This window comes from Poecilia reticulata, linkage group LG3 (genome assembly GCF_000633615.1).
Source record: "Poecilia reticulata strain Guanapo linkage group LG3, Guppy_female_1.0+MT, whole genome shotgun sequence".
NCBI classification, from domain to species: domain Eukaryota; kingdom Metazoa; phylum Chordata; class Actinopteri; order Cyprinodontiformes; family Poeciliidae; genus Poecilia; species Poecilia reticulata.
This window is the reverse complement of record NC_024333.1, coordinates 9,143,435-9,159,133: the sequence shown is the minus strand read 5'-3', so window position 1 is coordinate 9,159,133 and position 15,699 is coordinate 9,143,435. Positions and strand designations below refer to the sequence as shown.

General features: G+C 42.7%; 2 protein-coding genes across 2 annotated transcripts; one reads left to right on the top strand and one right to left on the bottom strand.

The window, feature by feature from the left end:
* The first annotated feature begins 2,880 nt into the window (after positions 1-2,880).
* On the top strand, positions 2,881-5,497 carry LOC103462094 (uncharacterized). The gene is made up of 4 exons (XM_008404617.2): positions 2,881-2,967; positions 3,360-3,537; positions 3,625-3,845; positions 3,980-5,497. The coding sequence occupies exons 1-4, from the start codon at positions 2,944-2,946 to the stop codon at positions 4,283-4,285; spliced, it is 729 nt and encodes a 242-aa protein (XP_008402839.1). The 5' UTR covers positions 2,881-2,943; the 3' UTR covers positions 4,286-5,497.
* Positions 5,498-5,683: 186 nt separating this feature from the next.
* Positions 5,684-15,307, bottom strand: LOC103462095 (lactadherin-like). Its single transcript, XM_008404618.2, has 10 exons — positions 15,098-15,307; positions 12,060-12,185; positions 11,845-11,976; positions 8,525-8,638; positions 8,226-8,407; positions 7,997-8,152; positions 7,762-7,906; positions 7,157-7,359; positions 6,888-7,043; positions 5,684-6,477 (listed from the first exon to the last, which is right to left on the bottom strand). The coding sequence occupies exons 1-10, from the start codon at positions 15,171-15,173 to the stop codon at positions 6,334-6,336; spliced, it is 1,434 nt and encodes a 477-aa protein (XP_008402840.1). The 5' UTR covers positions 15,174-15,307; the 3' UTR covers positions 5,684-6,333.
* Positions 15,308-15,699: the final 392 nt, after the last annotated feature.

The following is a 15,699-nucleotide window of genomic DNA, read 5'->3' as shown; positions in this document are numbered from 1 at the left end:
GCGCCTGGTGGCCGGGCTTTTACCCACGGAGCCTGGCCGGGCTCAGCCCAAAGAGGAGACGTGGGTCCCCCTTCCGATGGGCTCACCACCTGTCCGAGGGGCCAAAGGGGTCGGGTGCATTGTGCTATGGGCGGCAGCCAAGGGAGGGGACCCTGGCGGTCTGATCCTCGGCTGCAGAAGCTGGCTCTTGGGACGTGGAACGTCACCTCTCTGGTGGGGAAGGAGCCGGAGCTAGTGTGCGAGGCTGAGAGGTTCCGGCTAGAAATAGTCGGCCTCACCTCGACACATGGCTCTGGTTCTGGAACCAGTCTCCTTGAGAGGGGCTGGACGTACTTCCACTCTGRAGTTGCCCACGGTGAGAGGCGCCGGGCTGGAGTAGGCATACTTGTTGCCCCCCATTTGGGCGCCTGTATGTTGGGGTTCACCCCGGTGAACGAGAGGGTAGCCTCCCTCCGCCTACGGGTGGGGGGACGGGTTCTGACTGTTGTTTGTGCTTACGGGCCAAACGGCAGTTCAGATTACCCACCCTTCTTGGAGTCCTTAGAGGGGGTACTGGAGAGTGCCCCTCCTGGGGACTCCCTTGTTCTACTGGGAGACTTCAACGCTCACGTGGGCAATGACAGTGAGACCTGGAGAGGCGTGGTTGGGAGGAACGGCCCCCCCGATCTGAACCCAAGCGGTGTTCTGTTGTTGGACTTCTGTGCTCGTCACGGATTGTCCATCACGAACACCATGTTCAGGCATAAGGGCGTCCATATGTGCACTTGGCACCAGGACGCCCTAGGCCGCAGTTCGATGATTGACTTTGTCATCGTGTCATTAGATTTGCGGCCGTATGTCTTGGACACTYGGGTGAAGAGAGGTGCGGAGCTGTCCACTGACCACTACCTGGTGATGAGTTGGCTCCGGTGGTGGGGGAGGAAGCCGGTCAGACCTGGCAGGCCCAAACGTGTAGTGAGGGTCTGCTGGGAACGTCTGGCGGAGTCCCCTGTGAGACGGAGCTTCGACTCTCATCTCCGGCAGAACTTCGAACACGTTCCGGGGGATTTGGGGGACATTGAGTCTGAGTGGACCATGTTCCGTACCTCCATTGCCGAGGCGGCCTATCGGAGCTGCGGCCGCAAGGTTGTTGGTGCCTGTCGAGGCGGCAACCCTCGAACCCGTTGGTGGACACCTTCGGTGAGGGATGCTGTCAAGCTGAAGAAGGAGTCCTACCGGGCCTTTTTGGCCTGTGGGACTCCAGAGGCAGCTGACGGGTACCGGCGGGCGAAACGGCATGCAGCTCGGGTTGTCGCTGAGGCAAAAACTCRGGCGTGGGAGGAGTTTGGAGAGGCCATGGAGACAGACTTCCGTACGGCTTCGAGGCGATTCTGGTCCACCATCCGGCGTCTCAGGAGGGGGAAGCAGTGCAGCACCAACACTGTTTATAGTGGGGATGGTGCGCTGCTGACCTCAACTCGGGACGTTGTGGGCCGGTGGGCGGAATACTTCGAAGACCTCCTCAATCCCACCAACATGCCTTCTGTTGAGGAACCTGAGCATGGGGACTCTGGGTTGGGCTCTCCAATCTCTGGGGACGAGGTCGCCGAGGTGGTCAAAAAGCTCCTCGGTGGCAGGGCCCCGGGGRTGGATGAGATCCGCCCGGAGTTCGTTAAGGCTCTGGATGTTGCGGGGTTGTGTTGGCTTACGCGACTCTGCAATATCGCATGGACATCGGGGACAGTTCCCCTGGACTGGCAGACTGGGGTGGTGGTCCCCCTGTTTAAAAAGGGGGACCGGAGGGTGTGCTCCAATTACAGGGGTATCACACTCTTAAGCCTCCCTGGTAAGGTCTTTTCAGGGGTCCTGGAGAGGAGGGTCCGTTGGATAGTCGAACCTCGGATTCAGGAAGAGCAGTGTGGTTTTCGTCCTGATTGTGGAACACTGGACCAGCTCTACACCCTCAGCAGGGTCCTGGAGGGTGCATGGGAGTTCGCCCAACCAGTCTACATGTGTTTTGTGGACTTGGAGAAGGCGTTCGACCGTGTCCCTCGGGGGAGCCCCGGAGGAGCTGGAAGAAGTGGCTGGGGAAAGGGAAGTCTGGGCCTTCCTTCTGAAGCTGCTGCCCCCACGACCCGACCCCGGATAAGCGGAAGAAAATGGATGGATGGATGGATCAATTATGATCCCTATTTTGACCTTGGAAAACAGCTGTATGGATTGAATATTTAATCAAAAGGTATTAAGCAAAAACTTTTGTACAATGACAATAAAACTATCTAATCAAATGTTGGCAAATACAAACACAATTTTACAGATCAGTTAGGTAGGGAATATTAACAATTTGGCAACACAGTCAGCAAAAGGTTCAATTGACAGAATTCAAAGGAGAGCTGGTGATTTCAGAAATGCTGAAATCCCCTGCAGTGTACATGAAGGGATGATAACAAAACCTGTCCAGTAAAAATAACATACTGAAATTAATAGAGAGAACAAATTGATCATGTGACATTGTGGTTTTGTAACAACCAAGAAAATAAACACAAGCAGCAGGACTCCATGGAGATTTACTGATAAAGACAACATAGGGGGTTCTTCTTCTAAAACGATGTTCATTCCGCTTATATGGTAAATTGCTGCTTCGTGTTGGACTGGATCGTGAACGCACCACCTGCGGGCTATAACACTTTTTAATGACAGTAACCTAACATATACACTTGCAGCATAAATAAATTCAAACAAACGCACGCACACACTGTATTCCGTTCATAAGACCAGTTTGTCACAAAAACTAAATTTGTCAAGCCTTTACTTCATTTGTAATTTGTTTGTTTTCTAACCTGCACTCCTGGCCAGAAGGTGGAGCTACTGCGCCGTTCAGCTACTCGCTGACCAGTGTAGAATAAAAGAAGGAGGAAGAAGAAGAAGAACAGAAGCAGGCGAGAACAACAACTTTTGGAAAAGATGGAAGACACTCAACCTCGACAAGTAATGAAATATGCTTGCAGTTAATATAGATTTGTACCTCAAGAGTAACATGCTTCACTCCCGAGTTAGCCTCAATCAGTAGCTAGATAAATATTACTCCAATAAAGGTGCATTTGCACCAAGTCGTGGTTGCTTATTGTACTGCCTGCTCTTCAACGTGTTGCCTAACTATTGTAAATGTGGATGGTTTGTATCATTCTGAAGCTTTTCTGCGGCGCACTATTAATTTGCGCAGATTTCTGCATTCTAAATAACATGCGTCCATGCGTGGTGTATGGGGTTCTGTTTTTGGCGACCAGGCATTTCGCATTTCATTCAAAGCACTTGTGGTCACCAAGTTTTGCTAATTGCTAATGTAGACACATCATCTTTTTTCGTTTTCTTTTTTAAAGCTTCATGTAACCATCCAAAGAGGAATGACCTTCCCGATTGTGGAGAAATGCATGACCTGCTGCTTCCCAGGCCTGTATCACTGTCCCTTTTGCACACCGGCCTTCTTCAAGCCTGCGAAGCGCTCCAAAGTCATGCTCCATTTAGAGTATCACCTGAAAAGAGCCTGTCATGTTGGAGGTAATCTTCTTTTCTCCTTTCAAGGGAGTAAATGAACATATTTTACAGTACTTTATCAACACTCTCTTTTGTCGGTTTGTTTTTAAGAGTACACAATCCATAAATGTGGACTGGACTGTGCCAAACGACCACACTACCATTGTCTGTACTGCATAGCCATGCTGGGAAGCAAGCACGATTTCAACAAACACATCGAGTTCTGCCAAGAGATGCAAAAGAACCACGACGACCCACAGGATGGGGCTTCACTAGTTAACAGAGCCAAAAAACTGACTGATGGAGAGAAAGCTGTTTCCTCATTTTTCATGGTAAGAAAATGATGTCAGCCAATGCTCTGGCAACTTCTGATTGATCAGTTGGACTCCTAAGATGTTGCATTCAATGTTTGTCAGTATCACTTCAAATTGTTAGTCTTTTCATTTTGGTGGAAATGTCTCTGCAGGAGATCCATGATAGCGAGAGTGAAGACATGGCTCTGGATTCCCTGAGCAGAGCGGAGCAGGAAGGGCGCAGCAATATGTTGGGCATGGCGATCGGCGAGGATGCTGCAGAGAAAGAGGGAACGTTTGGTCAGCTGGCCGTGACCAAACGGGACAAAATGTTGCAAGTGAACTTGGAGAAACCTCAAGACTGTGACGAGTTCTACTTCATGAACCTGGTGAAAATGTTCAAAAAGTTGAGTCCCTCAAAGAAGACCGAGGTCAGGATGAAAATCGAGAGGGTTCTGTTTGAAGCAGAGTTCGTGTAGAAATGTGACATTTCTCGTTGATCTCGAGAAGAAGACGCGAGTTAGCTTCATTGCTGCACATGATTGGAGTCATTGGATCTGTTAGTGCAGGAATATTTTGCTTCTAACAGCGTTTTTTTTTTTTTTATTGGCCCAGGCTACTTCCTCCTAAACCTTTTACTGTCAAAAATCCAGTTAATCACTGGAGTACTTGCTGGAGGCTCATTTTGGTATCAAAAAATGCAAAATCTCAGCAGTCAAGGCAAAAATCTTAACTGCTTCCATGTGCAAACACTTTACGGCACTACATACGCTGCCAAAGTGAGATTTGCATTTCACAACCGTTTTCAAATTTCATGCCACTTTAGACTTATAAAAACATCAAGATTGTTATACTTCGAATGGGAATAACTTCAAAATACACAAGGGCTTCGAAACCTGGCAGCCTCAAGGGTGAAGGGAGATTTTCTTACACTAAGCATCTGTTTGCACTGCAAAGTGGTTTTCCCCCCCAAGCATAAAATGTCACACTTGTGAGAGGTGAAAGCTGTCATAACAGGAGATATAAGATCTGTACTGTTCACTGCAGAGAGATGGTCCTTAATTGAATATTTGTGCACCAGAGAGTGAAGATTGACCCTCACATACTCAGTTGCGGGACAAATCTATTACTGCTGTTCCTTTAACGGCTGCACCAGTTATTATCAAGCAGCTGTTTGTCCAACCTGAATGTTTTTCATTCAAAGTAACTTCCTAACATGACTCAACTCAAACCATTTTCAATGTTTTATGTTTAACGGTAACCTTGGGTGTTTCTGTGTGTCACTGCAGCATGTCAAAGGTTGTATTGACTTAAAAATGGTTAAACAATGGATTTATTCATAATTCTAAAAATCTTCTCATACCATAAAGATCACCAAATGTGTGAATATGTTTTTACTTTTCATTTATTATTTTTTTTTTTTAGATTTGTATATATGGATTTGCTTTTTTTTTTTTTTTGGAATTACCTTACAAAATTAGAAAAATCTGCAGAACATCAAGTCTAACACCTTATACACATATAGAGGGGTGATTACATTTCTGCAGAATGAAATCATGCATTAAACACATGCAGGACTGACTTAATTTCTGTTAAGATTAGTTCATTTCGAGGTTAGTTTTTGAGGCAATAAGTGTAAAAGAACATACAAGTGAGACTCCTGAAATAAATTGCAAAGTTTCACTTGGCTACCTTGGTTTCAGCGTTGCTTTTTGGTGATGAGCCCCTTACACTGCTGAGGTCCTGAGGAAGCAGCCTCCACCGCTCCATGACTCATCGCAATTCATTATCCCCAGGAAGGAATAGGATTCAAATCGCCAGGCAATGACAGTTGGGTGACACATTTCAAAACACATGCACAGCACACACCCGAAGAGTTTATATTTAACATTTATTAACAATCTTAGTTCCAGACCAACAAGGAGTTCAAAAAAACTGAACAATCTTTTTTTGTTTTTGAATATTTTCAATATATTTCGTGTTTGTTGTACATATCACATTAAAGCAGTTACAAACAGAAAATTATGTAAATGACAAAAACCATCAATCGAGAAACCAATTCTGCTATCTAATGTTGGATATCCTATTTTTCTGGGGCAAAAATACCAACAAAAAAAAATACTCGCACTATGTTTCACAACTCCTCAAATATTTTTGCAAGTTTTGCATAAGTCGGAGATCGCCAAAATGGAGCCTAGCATTTGTTCTCTGCATACTGTTAAAAACCATGTCAAATCCTTTCAGGCTGTAAATTACCCAAATGAAAGACATTTATATATATATATACATGTATATATATACACGGTCCAAAGCTATTAAAATTAGAACTAATCAAATAAGTGCTTTGTAATTCCCCAAAAGGCTGGAATGTCAATTAATGTAGCCATGTAAACATAAAAAAAGTCACTAACGAGAAAGTGCTATGAGTGTTAATGTCCAAACTACTCGGGAGATGTCGTCTCCATAGAGCGTCAGCAAGATGAGATCCACGTTCCGTGGAAGAAACGGACGAGGGAAGATCAGCGGTTTAGTCATCGCAGCCCAGCAGCTCCATGCGTAGAGTGATGCGCTCGTGCCATTCCCAGGGAACGACTCGGACGTACTGAGCGTAGAACGGCGGCTCGAACACGTTCTTCTTGTGGGAGTTGTTGTCGATGTTTCCCTGGAAAATCTGCAGATAAGAGTTCAAACCAAACTTTTAAGCATCAAGCAAAAATAACTGCTCAGGTTTTTAAGGTAAACACTTGAGGAAGCCGATGTATTATGATCAAGCTGAAACAGAAGTTTCATAAAAGTTAAACCCTTATCAGACTGAGCAGCAACATCTGTCTAAAAGCTCACGACCAGACAGGTGTTTCAGAAGAGAAGATTGAAATTCAGAAATCAGAAAAGAACACCTATAATATTTATGTAAATGTAACTATATTTACAGCAATAATTAAAAAGCTTAAAGCAGCTGAAACAGGGTGCATTTTTTCTGTTTCTTTACACATCTTTACCAAAGGTGCCAATATTAGTGATAGATTTACAGAACAAAAATGTGTTATGGAAAAACATTTCAAGTATTTATACACGTCTGACCTGATCACTGCCAGTGTTTCCATCTATAACGACGCTCCAAGACTCTCCGTCATTGCTGTATGCGACTTTAAACTCTGAAACAAACTGCACCACCCCAAAGTCCTTGGCACCCTGAGTGATGATGCCTGTGAGCTGTTTTGTTTTACCAAGATCCACCTAAGGAGCGAGCAGAAGAATAAAGAAAACACAGTAAGATTTTTTCCGATTAAACTGGATTCAAAGGCACCGACCATCAAACCAACATCGATCGCTGAATTTTTTTTATTAACCTGGATCCACTCGGAGCGATTGTTTTGAGCGGGAGACCAGGCGTTCGTCTTTCCCGCCTTGTCCAGCCGGGCGAACTGAGGGTGCCAGGTGAAGGTATCGATCCCCCACGTGCGGTAAGTGCTAGAGGCTGAAAGCTGATCATCTGAGATGAGTCGAGATTTCATTCCCAGGGTCTCGGAGCAACCTGCCGTGTTTGAATAAACTGTGAATCCGAAGCAAAACGAAAAAAAGAAAAAGAAATACGGGATGGGGAAGGGGGTGTGTTGGGAAAATAAAGTGAAAGAGCAGAAAAGAGAGGAAAAAGAAAGTGAATACACCCAGAAGAAGAGGAGAATCAACTTTATCCAGCTTTTAAAGGTCCCGCCGCAGATGATTTCAACCAATCTGACACCATGTCGTTATAAAAAAGAAAGCAGGAATCAAAAGAGGTAAAGAGAGAGTAGCAAAACGCAGATCATGAAGAGAACAAAATTACTAAAACCTGTTTACATTTACTCTGTTTTCCTGAAAAGATTTTCAGTCATTGCAGTTTTACACCATCTTCACAGGCCCGCATTTTACAAAGCAGATCAATGAAATATGTAACCATTTCCCGCTTGTTTACCATTTAGCTCACAGCCCACCAGCTCCATGCGCAGGGTGCAGGCCTTGCGACAGACGACGGGAATGATGCGTATGTACTGCGCCACGATGGGAGGGTCAAAAAGGTTGGTCTTAGTGCTGTCGTTGTCAGCATTCCCCACAAAAACCTGCCGCCCACAAACACAAGGAGGAATAGAAAGAATTGAGTTCGCTGAAGGAAATGAGAAATAAATGGTAGTTTTGCTAAACAAAACTACCTTGTCTCTTCGTATGCCGTCTCCTTTGTAGGTGACGTAGCTGATTCCATCCAGGCTGCTGGCCACTTTGAAGGCCTTGATGAATTCTGCTGCGCCCATGCGGCTGGCTCCCTGGGTGATGATGCCCGTCAGACGCATCTTCTTCTGCATGTTAATCTGAAGACAAACTGTGATTACACCGAAGGCTCATTGTCCCACGCCTGAAAGCCTTCACCTTCACTTGTCTCACCTCAATCCAGGGGTTCCTGTCGTGGCTGGCTGACGTCCAGGCATTGACAATGCCTTGGTTGTTGAGTCGGGCCAACTCGGGACCCCAGCGCTGCAAACCCAGAACACCATAGTGCACAGAGGACGCAGAGATCTGGGACTCCTCAATGGCTCCTCCTTCCATACCCAGCAGGGTAATGCAACCTAGGATGAAAACATCAACTTAGCTTCACAAATTATATTTCTCTTCCTCAGAGCTTACGCTTGATTAATTGTCTTTTTCTTTTTTTTAAATGCAGAAAGTGTAACTGGTGAGCATACGTAGCTGGCACTGCTTCCCGACATACGGAGACGGGCATTGGCAAGTGTAGTCCCCGTCGAGATCCCGGCAGGTTCCTCCATTTCTACAAGGATCTTTGGCACAGTCATTCACATCTGGAAAAAAACCAATAACACAGCAAGAAAATATTCAACACAGAAAAACTATGATAATTGTCAGACATTTGATGCAGTGAGTGGTTAGGACAATTACAACTGGAATAAATGATGTTCATTTCATCCCCAGTAGAAACACAACATGTCTGCAGTTACATCCTGTGCCAAAATTTCTACGCAATGCACCCAAATCTCCACAAGATGGCACTCTTACACGGCAACTAGAGGAGCGACGACGCCATGAAACTCTCTGTAGAGACTTCATTTTGGTAGCGATGGAGGCCGTTGTTTACACCCTCTTCGCTGCTTACCCGGTGAGTAAACAAACAGGTGTTCTGGTCACATGTTTCAGGAAAGCAGCTCACAGGTCAGAACAACCCAAACAACCCTTGCTACAGACAGATGGGTCAGTGGCACATGAGTGACTTCAACCACGACAGACAGATTACGCTGACCTGGAAGCCTGAACGTCTGGACTGAGAACCCATTCCAACCGAACCAGGTCGTTGTACACAAATGGATCTGCTCCGAACTAAAACGACCCACTGAATCACAGTCTACAGATGCATGCAGGCATGTTTTATGAACATAAAGTTACTTTCTGCTTATGCTTCATTTCTTGAACTCTACTTCTATTGGTTGCTTATGCCTTGCATGTGGGACTATGTCCAAGGCTGGCAAGTAATTCTCACAAAAAGAGACATGAGTAACTATGGCTGTTATTGGATCATTGAACTTAAGTCTTCCAAAAGCACATAACGCTAACTATTGTTTTTGTTTTGATCATGTCCTAGTAACAGTAGTGATGGCAACGGAACAATAAACAATGCGTGAAGTACAAAGAGCCGGAACTGGCAAAAAAAAAAAACAAAAAAAAAAAAACTGTGTAGTCAGAAATTAAAAAGGTTTATTCAACTGCTATTAATTCAAGCTGTAATGCCAACAACACTAGTCTGTTCTCTACAACACTGTCCAGCCCTTACTATAAAGTTGATTGGTTATTAATAAATCCTACTTTCTGTATGAGTCTTAATTTCTAGACGAATCAAGACTGGAACTCACAAGATTGGGCTAATGTGGCAAATTAAACAGTAACAGATATTATCTTTAAAATAAAATTCATTCACTAAAAAAGTGAAAAGTATGTGGCTGTAATACTTTCTGCATGCTAAAATTTTGACATTTCTTTTTATCACCATGGGGCAGTTCTTTTGATCCAATGGGTTGAATGTTAACGAGGATGTAAAACTCCAAAGTCCTGGTCTGTGTGTTTTGTAGCTCAGTGTGGTATTCTGGGAGAGCCCTGCAGAGGATAGTGAGGGGAGCTGTGGTTATCACAGTGTCCCTGCCCTCTATCTAGATCTATTTCAAAGATACCTCATCAGACATTCCTCACACCCCATCAATACACTTTCTGAACCCCTGCAAGGCAAATGTTACAGCAACACCAGAAAATGACAACTGTTTTTCTTCTATGCAATAAAATAAGCATCCAATAACATATTTTATTCATGTTGCTGGCAAGGTGTGCCAATATTAAAACCTAACATTAACTGTAACTGCCCCCATTCGCCCTAACACCCAGAGGATTTCAAACTAAAGCAGACAACATTTGACGTTATGCCAGGTGACTTTGTTTTGGTTTTATTCCTGTAAATGCTAAGAGGATTGGTCACAATTTAGAAACAAATGTGTGAGTAGCTGCAACATCACTGGCTCAGAGCAGCTTACATGCTTTACAAATGATCTGGCTGAGAAACAGACACCAAAATAGGTTAGCGTATGGTGCCATGTAAAACTATTTATATCCCTTAAACCTATTCACGTTTCATTACAACTATACACACTGGCAAGACTTTTAGGGTGTATTTCCAACAGGTTTGCACATCTAATGTCTGACATTTCTGCCTGTTGTTCTTTCCAAAATATCTCAAGCTCAATTAGGCTGAATGGGAGGCTATTCCAATAAACCGTACTATTGCTGAATGTCCAGGGTTGTTATCCTGCTCAAAACTGAATTTCCCCTCCACTCATTTGCAGCCTCTAACAAATTACTGTTATGTATTTAGCTTCATCCTTCCTCCCTGACCCTGCTGAAAAACCAATAAACACACCATGCTGAAGCCTTTGCCATGTTGTATAATGTGTTTGGATTGTTCGTTTACTTTAAAACTTTAAAATGAGTGCTGCTTTGAATGATGAGAGGAAAAAGGTTATTATTTTTATTTTCTTTTAGGAGTTCAACAGTCTTGCCCCACTCTGCCAAAAGGTCCAGATTCATGGAAAACATGACTAACCCTTGTCCTCTGCAGACTCTACCAACTGAGCTGTGGATCCTTGCAGCTGCTTTCATCATTATTATTCAACCTTTTTCTGGGTATTGGAATAAAGCGGATTACAATAAAAATGACCAGAAATGCTTACGTTTTAAGTCCATGCTATGATTTTATCTATTCGGGTTAGATGGGACAGGTTTGACCAGTTCAAACAACAAAGTTGCTTTGCAATCTATTAGGTCAGACAGTGGGCTTTGTGGGAGGCTCATTCACTAAAGTATCTCATCAGTAAAGCAATAGAACCTCTGGAAAAAATTAAATATAAATAGTTCTACAGTTTTGAGTATTTTCTTGAGTTTTTCCTTCATGTGTGTTTTCAAAGTATCCCTTTTTTTCCCACAAATAAAACATCTGTTTCTACAGTAATTGCATGCCAAGATGGTAATTGAAATTCTTCATGAGTTTGGGTCAAGCTTAAGCACAAATAGATGAAGTGTTGACCCTGAGAGGAGGACATCTGAATGCTAAGAGACTTAGAGTGGGCTTTCACTGATTAGCCAAACAAAAACACCACAGAATCCCACTGAATGAGACCTTTTCATGCATCTCCTGAGCAGGCACATCTCTTTCACTGCTGATGTTGTGCTAGCACTCCGAGAAGATCTCAATGAACGGCAATGTGCAGCCTTCGCTTCATACTGCACTATTTTAGTTTTTTTGCACCAAAAGTTAATATTCATTTCACTTGCACAACAAGTTTTTCTTTTTTATTACAAATGCTTTTCAGTGTCTTCCTAAAAAACAGAGGATCCATGCCAGTACTAGGTAGTTTAAAAGCCCTTCAAATATCTCAAGGGAAAGCAAAAACCAACTCTGGAGTTGTAATGCCAATCTAAAGTAGCGAGCGAAGGAAAGGCAGCTGCAACTTACTAATCTGGCAGTGCGCTCCTTCAAAGCCGGGCTGGCACTTGCAGACGTATTCGTTGAAAACATCCCCTCGTCTGGTCGGAGCGATGACCTCGCAGGAGCCGTCATTCCTACACGGGTTAGGACTACACGGTCCTGGAGGAAGGAGAACGGGTAAAATCTCTTAAGTCTTTTGCCACACATGGGTTCACGAGCAGAACTCGCCCTCGCTACTCTACCTGTCTCCGTCAGGTTACAGGTGTCTCCACCAAAGCCGTCTGCACAGATGCAGATGAAAGGATCCTCTCCCACTCCTGTCACGCACGTCGCTCCATTGTGGCAGGCGTTCACCTCGCAGTAGTCACCTTAAACATGAGAAGGAGATCGGACAACGTGAGGATTAGAACTGGCAGAGAAAACAATTCGCAAACAATGATCATAAAATAAAAAATTACAACATATGCTGCTGCTACTGGTTGCTCTAGTTTTGGTGCATTTATTAAAGAGAAACAAATGGGATATTTTACGACTTAGTACTATAATCCTACTGCTTGCATAATGTTCTTGCTTTGAAGTTGCTATCTTCTAGGTTTGCTGTAACTTGCCTGCATAACAACAACAGCAAAAAAACCTAGGGACCAAAACTATGAATGTTAAGAAATGGTGTCTGACTCACTTAATAACACAGAAACAAGCCAAAGTGTTTCTATTCTTAGAAATACTTTTTAAGCAACCTCGCCTGATCTCAAATTGGCCATAAGATTTTCCCATGACGATGGATTTAGTAAAAGTTTTGAAGTGCCAAAACTGATCGCAGCCCATTGTGCTTCATTTATGTGAAACTCATAATAAAAGAAGACAATAAAAAAGCATTGATAACATCATTTTCAACCTTTCTGTCGGGGGGAGTGTTTAATTAAATGCTATCAGCAGAGGCAACACAATGCCACGTGCAACAGAGCAGTAACTGCAAAACAGGGTTATGCTGTTCCAAAACTAAAAGCAAAAGGATTACAGAGATTAAATATTTAGCTGATTTCGGTCACCAGGCAATTTCTCAAGTCATCTCTACATTTTTTTAACCTGTAAGTGTTTATATTACAGGTTAAGTGAAGTTCCTGTAAATCTAAACAGGAACTTTACCTGTTTTTATCTGAAGTTCGGATTAAGTAATACACAAACAGTCAGAAACAGATTTAGTCACAGAGTTTGCACACACACACATGCACACACACACAAGGAATATTTGACTTGCAGTGATTGGTCACTTCATTTCTTTTCATTCCTTGAAAAGACAAAACTGATCCAGAAACAAGGTTGTCCTGATCTGTGGCCTGATGTGCTTTATTTTAAGATATGTTATTTATTTTGTAAATGAAGCCAATAATTACGGAAAAATTGCGTGTACGCACTAAAAGGCGAGAAAAACATTTCAAAGCTCGACACATTGACTGAGTCTACAAGACACCACAAAGACCCTGTAGTTTCAACTGATTAAAAAAAAAAACCCACAGGAAATTAAACATAAAAATTACAATAGACAAAAATGTGTAGACAGGTATGAATAAATAATCATAACTTTTAGATATTTAAATATTTGTAAATAGTTTAGTTCGCCTCTGCGAACCCGTCAGAGACGACCGACTCTGTTTATCCTCAGGATTAGGATCTAGTGGGATTAGCTGGGTTGGACAGAAGCATGCAGTTCCTTCAGGACTCTGAGCAGTTACACAACATTTCAGTGCCGCGGCTCAGGAGAAGCCGAGGATACACCTGACCAACATGTGGCTGATGAGCAAGGGCGCATATGAGAACATGACGGCGAAAGAGGTCGATTCTTCGAGTAAGCCAAAGCACCTGGTGGCCACAAAGCTGACCAGCACATTGTAATTCCTTCAGGTCAGCGGCACATCCGCAGGCTGGCCAGAAGTTAGGTGAGAGGTCAGCTGGCTCCTGCTTGTTCCAGACAGGAGCACATATGGTGTTATTTCCTGCACCATCTGCACAACCTCCGACATCAGAAAGCAGTCACAGAAATGTAAACACTACAAAATAAAAGAGCAAAACAGGAAATATATTTTCTGTTTGCGCATATCTTTGCCAATGGAAAGTGCCTTGGGTCACTCTTTACTTGTTTCTATTTAGCATACAAAACACATGTTCTTTCTAATGCTGCAGTGCTCTTTATGGATTTTCTTGAACTTCTTTGGCTGCTGAATATAAGCAATACCAGTGTTGAACCTACACAACACATTATCAATGGATCAATTTAAATGAAATCTTTAAATGCTTTGTTATTATCACATAAGGGAAACATGTCCCCACCCTAATACCAAAAACAACACAGTTTGGCAAAAAAAAAAGCTGATTAGCAGAAACATTTAACGTGTTAGTGCCATTTTTATGCTGTCAACATAACTTTGAGATCTTTCTTACTGTTAGATTGTTTTGTTTTTGTTTTATCTACTCCATTTGTTCTCTACTTGCTCTCTTTCATGATTTATTGAAACTACACTGATCAATATATCATCATGTTCAGAGGTAGGGACGGAAAAAAAAGAGTTTAAAAAAACTGTCAATGTCAAAATAACAACAAAAAAACTGAAGAAATACTTATTGTGGGCTTTTCTTGAAAGATCACAAGTTTAGTAGCAGACTGTACGGACATAGGGGGATGAATCATAATGTTTGCACAGCATTGTGTAGCCTGCAGTGTAATGCCAATGGCGCATAATACAAACCACACAACTCCAGTGCCAGCCTTTATTTAACCAACCGGTTTCCTACAAAAAAAACAACAAAAACCTCTGCACAAAATAGACCTGAGTAATAACAGTGGTGCGTGTAATAACAGAGTTAAGTCACATTTAATGATCATTCATACATGACAATAATAACCTGGTAGCTAAAGGAAGGATTTAACTTGTGTATCAATTATAATTTAGCCTCATTCAGCAAAACGTCTGAAAAAAACTATTGTTTTCATTCATTAATTTCATATACTAATACCTTGGCTTATAGGCTACAAAAACAGGAAGCAAACAGACTCATTTTTTTTATTATTATTATTATTTTTTTACTCTATTGAAAAATATTTTATCTCGACGGAAAAAGGAGAACATGTTACGATGGGAAAAAAGCTCTGACGGAGTCTACATTCAGTTGCAGAAAGGTTCCTATGAGCCAACACCCAAAAGCTATAAAATCTTACGAGAAGTTTTGAAGACAGTAAATCTGATTTGAGACGTGTCGTTTCAGATTTATGGAGAAGACTTACCTCTGGCTGAACACGCGCAAAGCAGCAGAAGGAAGGATCCTAAAGCCGCTGTAGTTATATTACCTGTAGCTTTCATAATTGCTTTTTTCCCCCCCTTACTATGTTTGTTCCGATGAGTTTTGTTGGGTTACAGCTCTGCGCGTCACCCTTAATTCAACAAGCGCTGCTTTAAAGTGCTGTCGGAAATATCAGCATTCAGACGGACTAGCTACTCCAGCGAGAGACCTGGGATCTTTTTTCTGATTGGCTAATTCCCGGTAGAGTTGACGTCATTGTGACATAGTACTGGGAGCTTGGAAGAGGAAAAAGTCCAATATTTTTTCAGATTTTTTGCCTATTATTTCCAACATTATTTCTGTTTAAGAAATTCTTTAAAAAAAGGGAATCCTCCAGAATCGTTTCTCTGCAACATGTGATCATAAATTACAATCACTGACATCAATTCTACTACAAGTCCAGTGGCGCCACCATGGGGGGACCAGGAGGGTCAGTATGCACCATTATTCTACTGACCCCTTGACAGGTACATATTGATAATGTGTTTGTTTTTTTTTTTTTTTTACGAATGTGAATTTAAAGATGAATGTGGCTTCAGTGCATTG

Excerpts from the sequence above, each read along its gene's own strand:
- LOC103462094 (XM_008404617.2), top strand. The coding sequence starts at position 2,944 with ATGGAAGACACTCAACCTCGACAA. Across the intron at positions 2,968-3,359 it reads AAGACACTCAACCTCGACAA|CTTCATGTAACCATCCAAAG; the intron begins GTAATGAAATAT and ends TCTTTTTTAAAG. Across the intron at positions 3,846-3,979 it reads CTGTTTCCTCATTTTTCATG|GAGATCCATGATAGCGAGAG; the intron begins GTAAGAAAATGA and ends ATGTCTCTGCAG.
- LOC103462095 (XM_008404618.2), bottom strand. The coding sequence starts at position 15,173 with ATGAAAGCTACAGGTAATATAACTACAGCGGCTTTAGGATCCTTCCTT. Across the intron at positions 7,360-7,761 it reads GGTGGGCTGTGAGCTAAATG|TTTATTCAAACACGGCAGGT; the intron begins GTAAACAAGCGG and ends TCGGATTCACAG. Across the intron at positions 6,478-6,887 it reads GAAACACTGGCAGTGATCAG|ATTTTCCAGGGAAACATCGA; the intron begins GTCAGACGTGTA and ends TCTTATCTGCAG.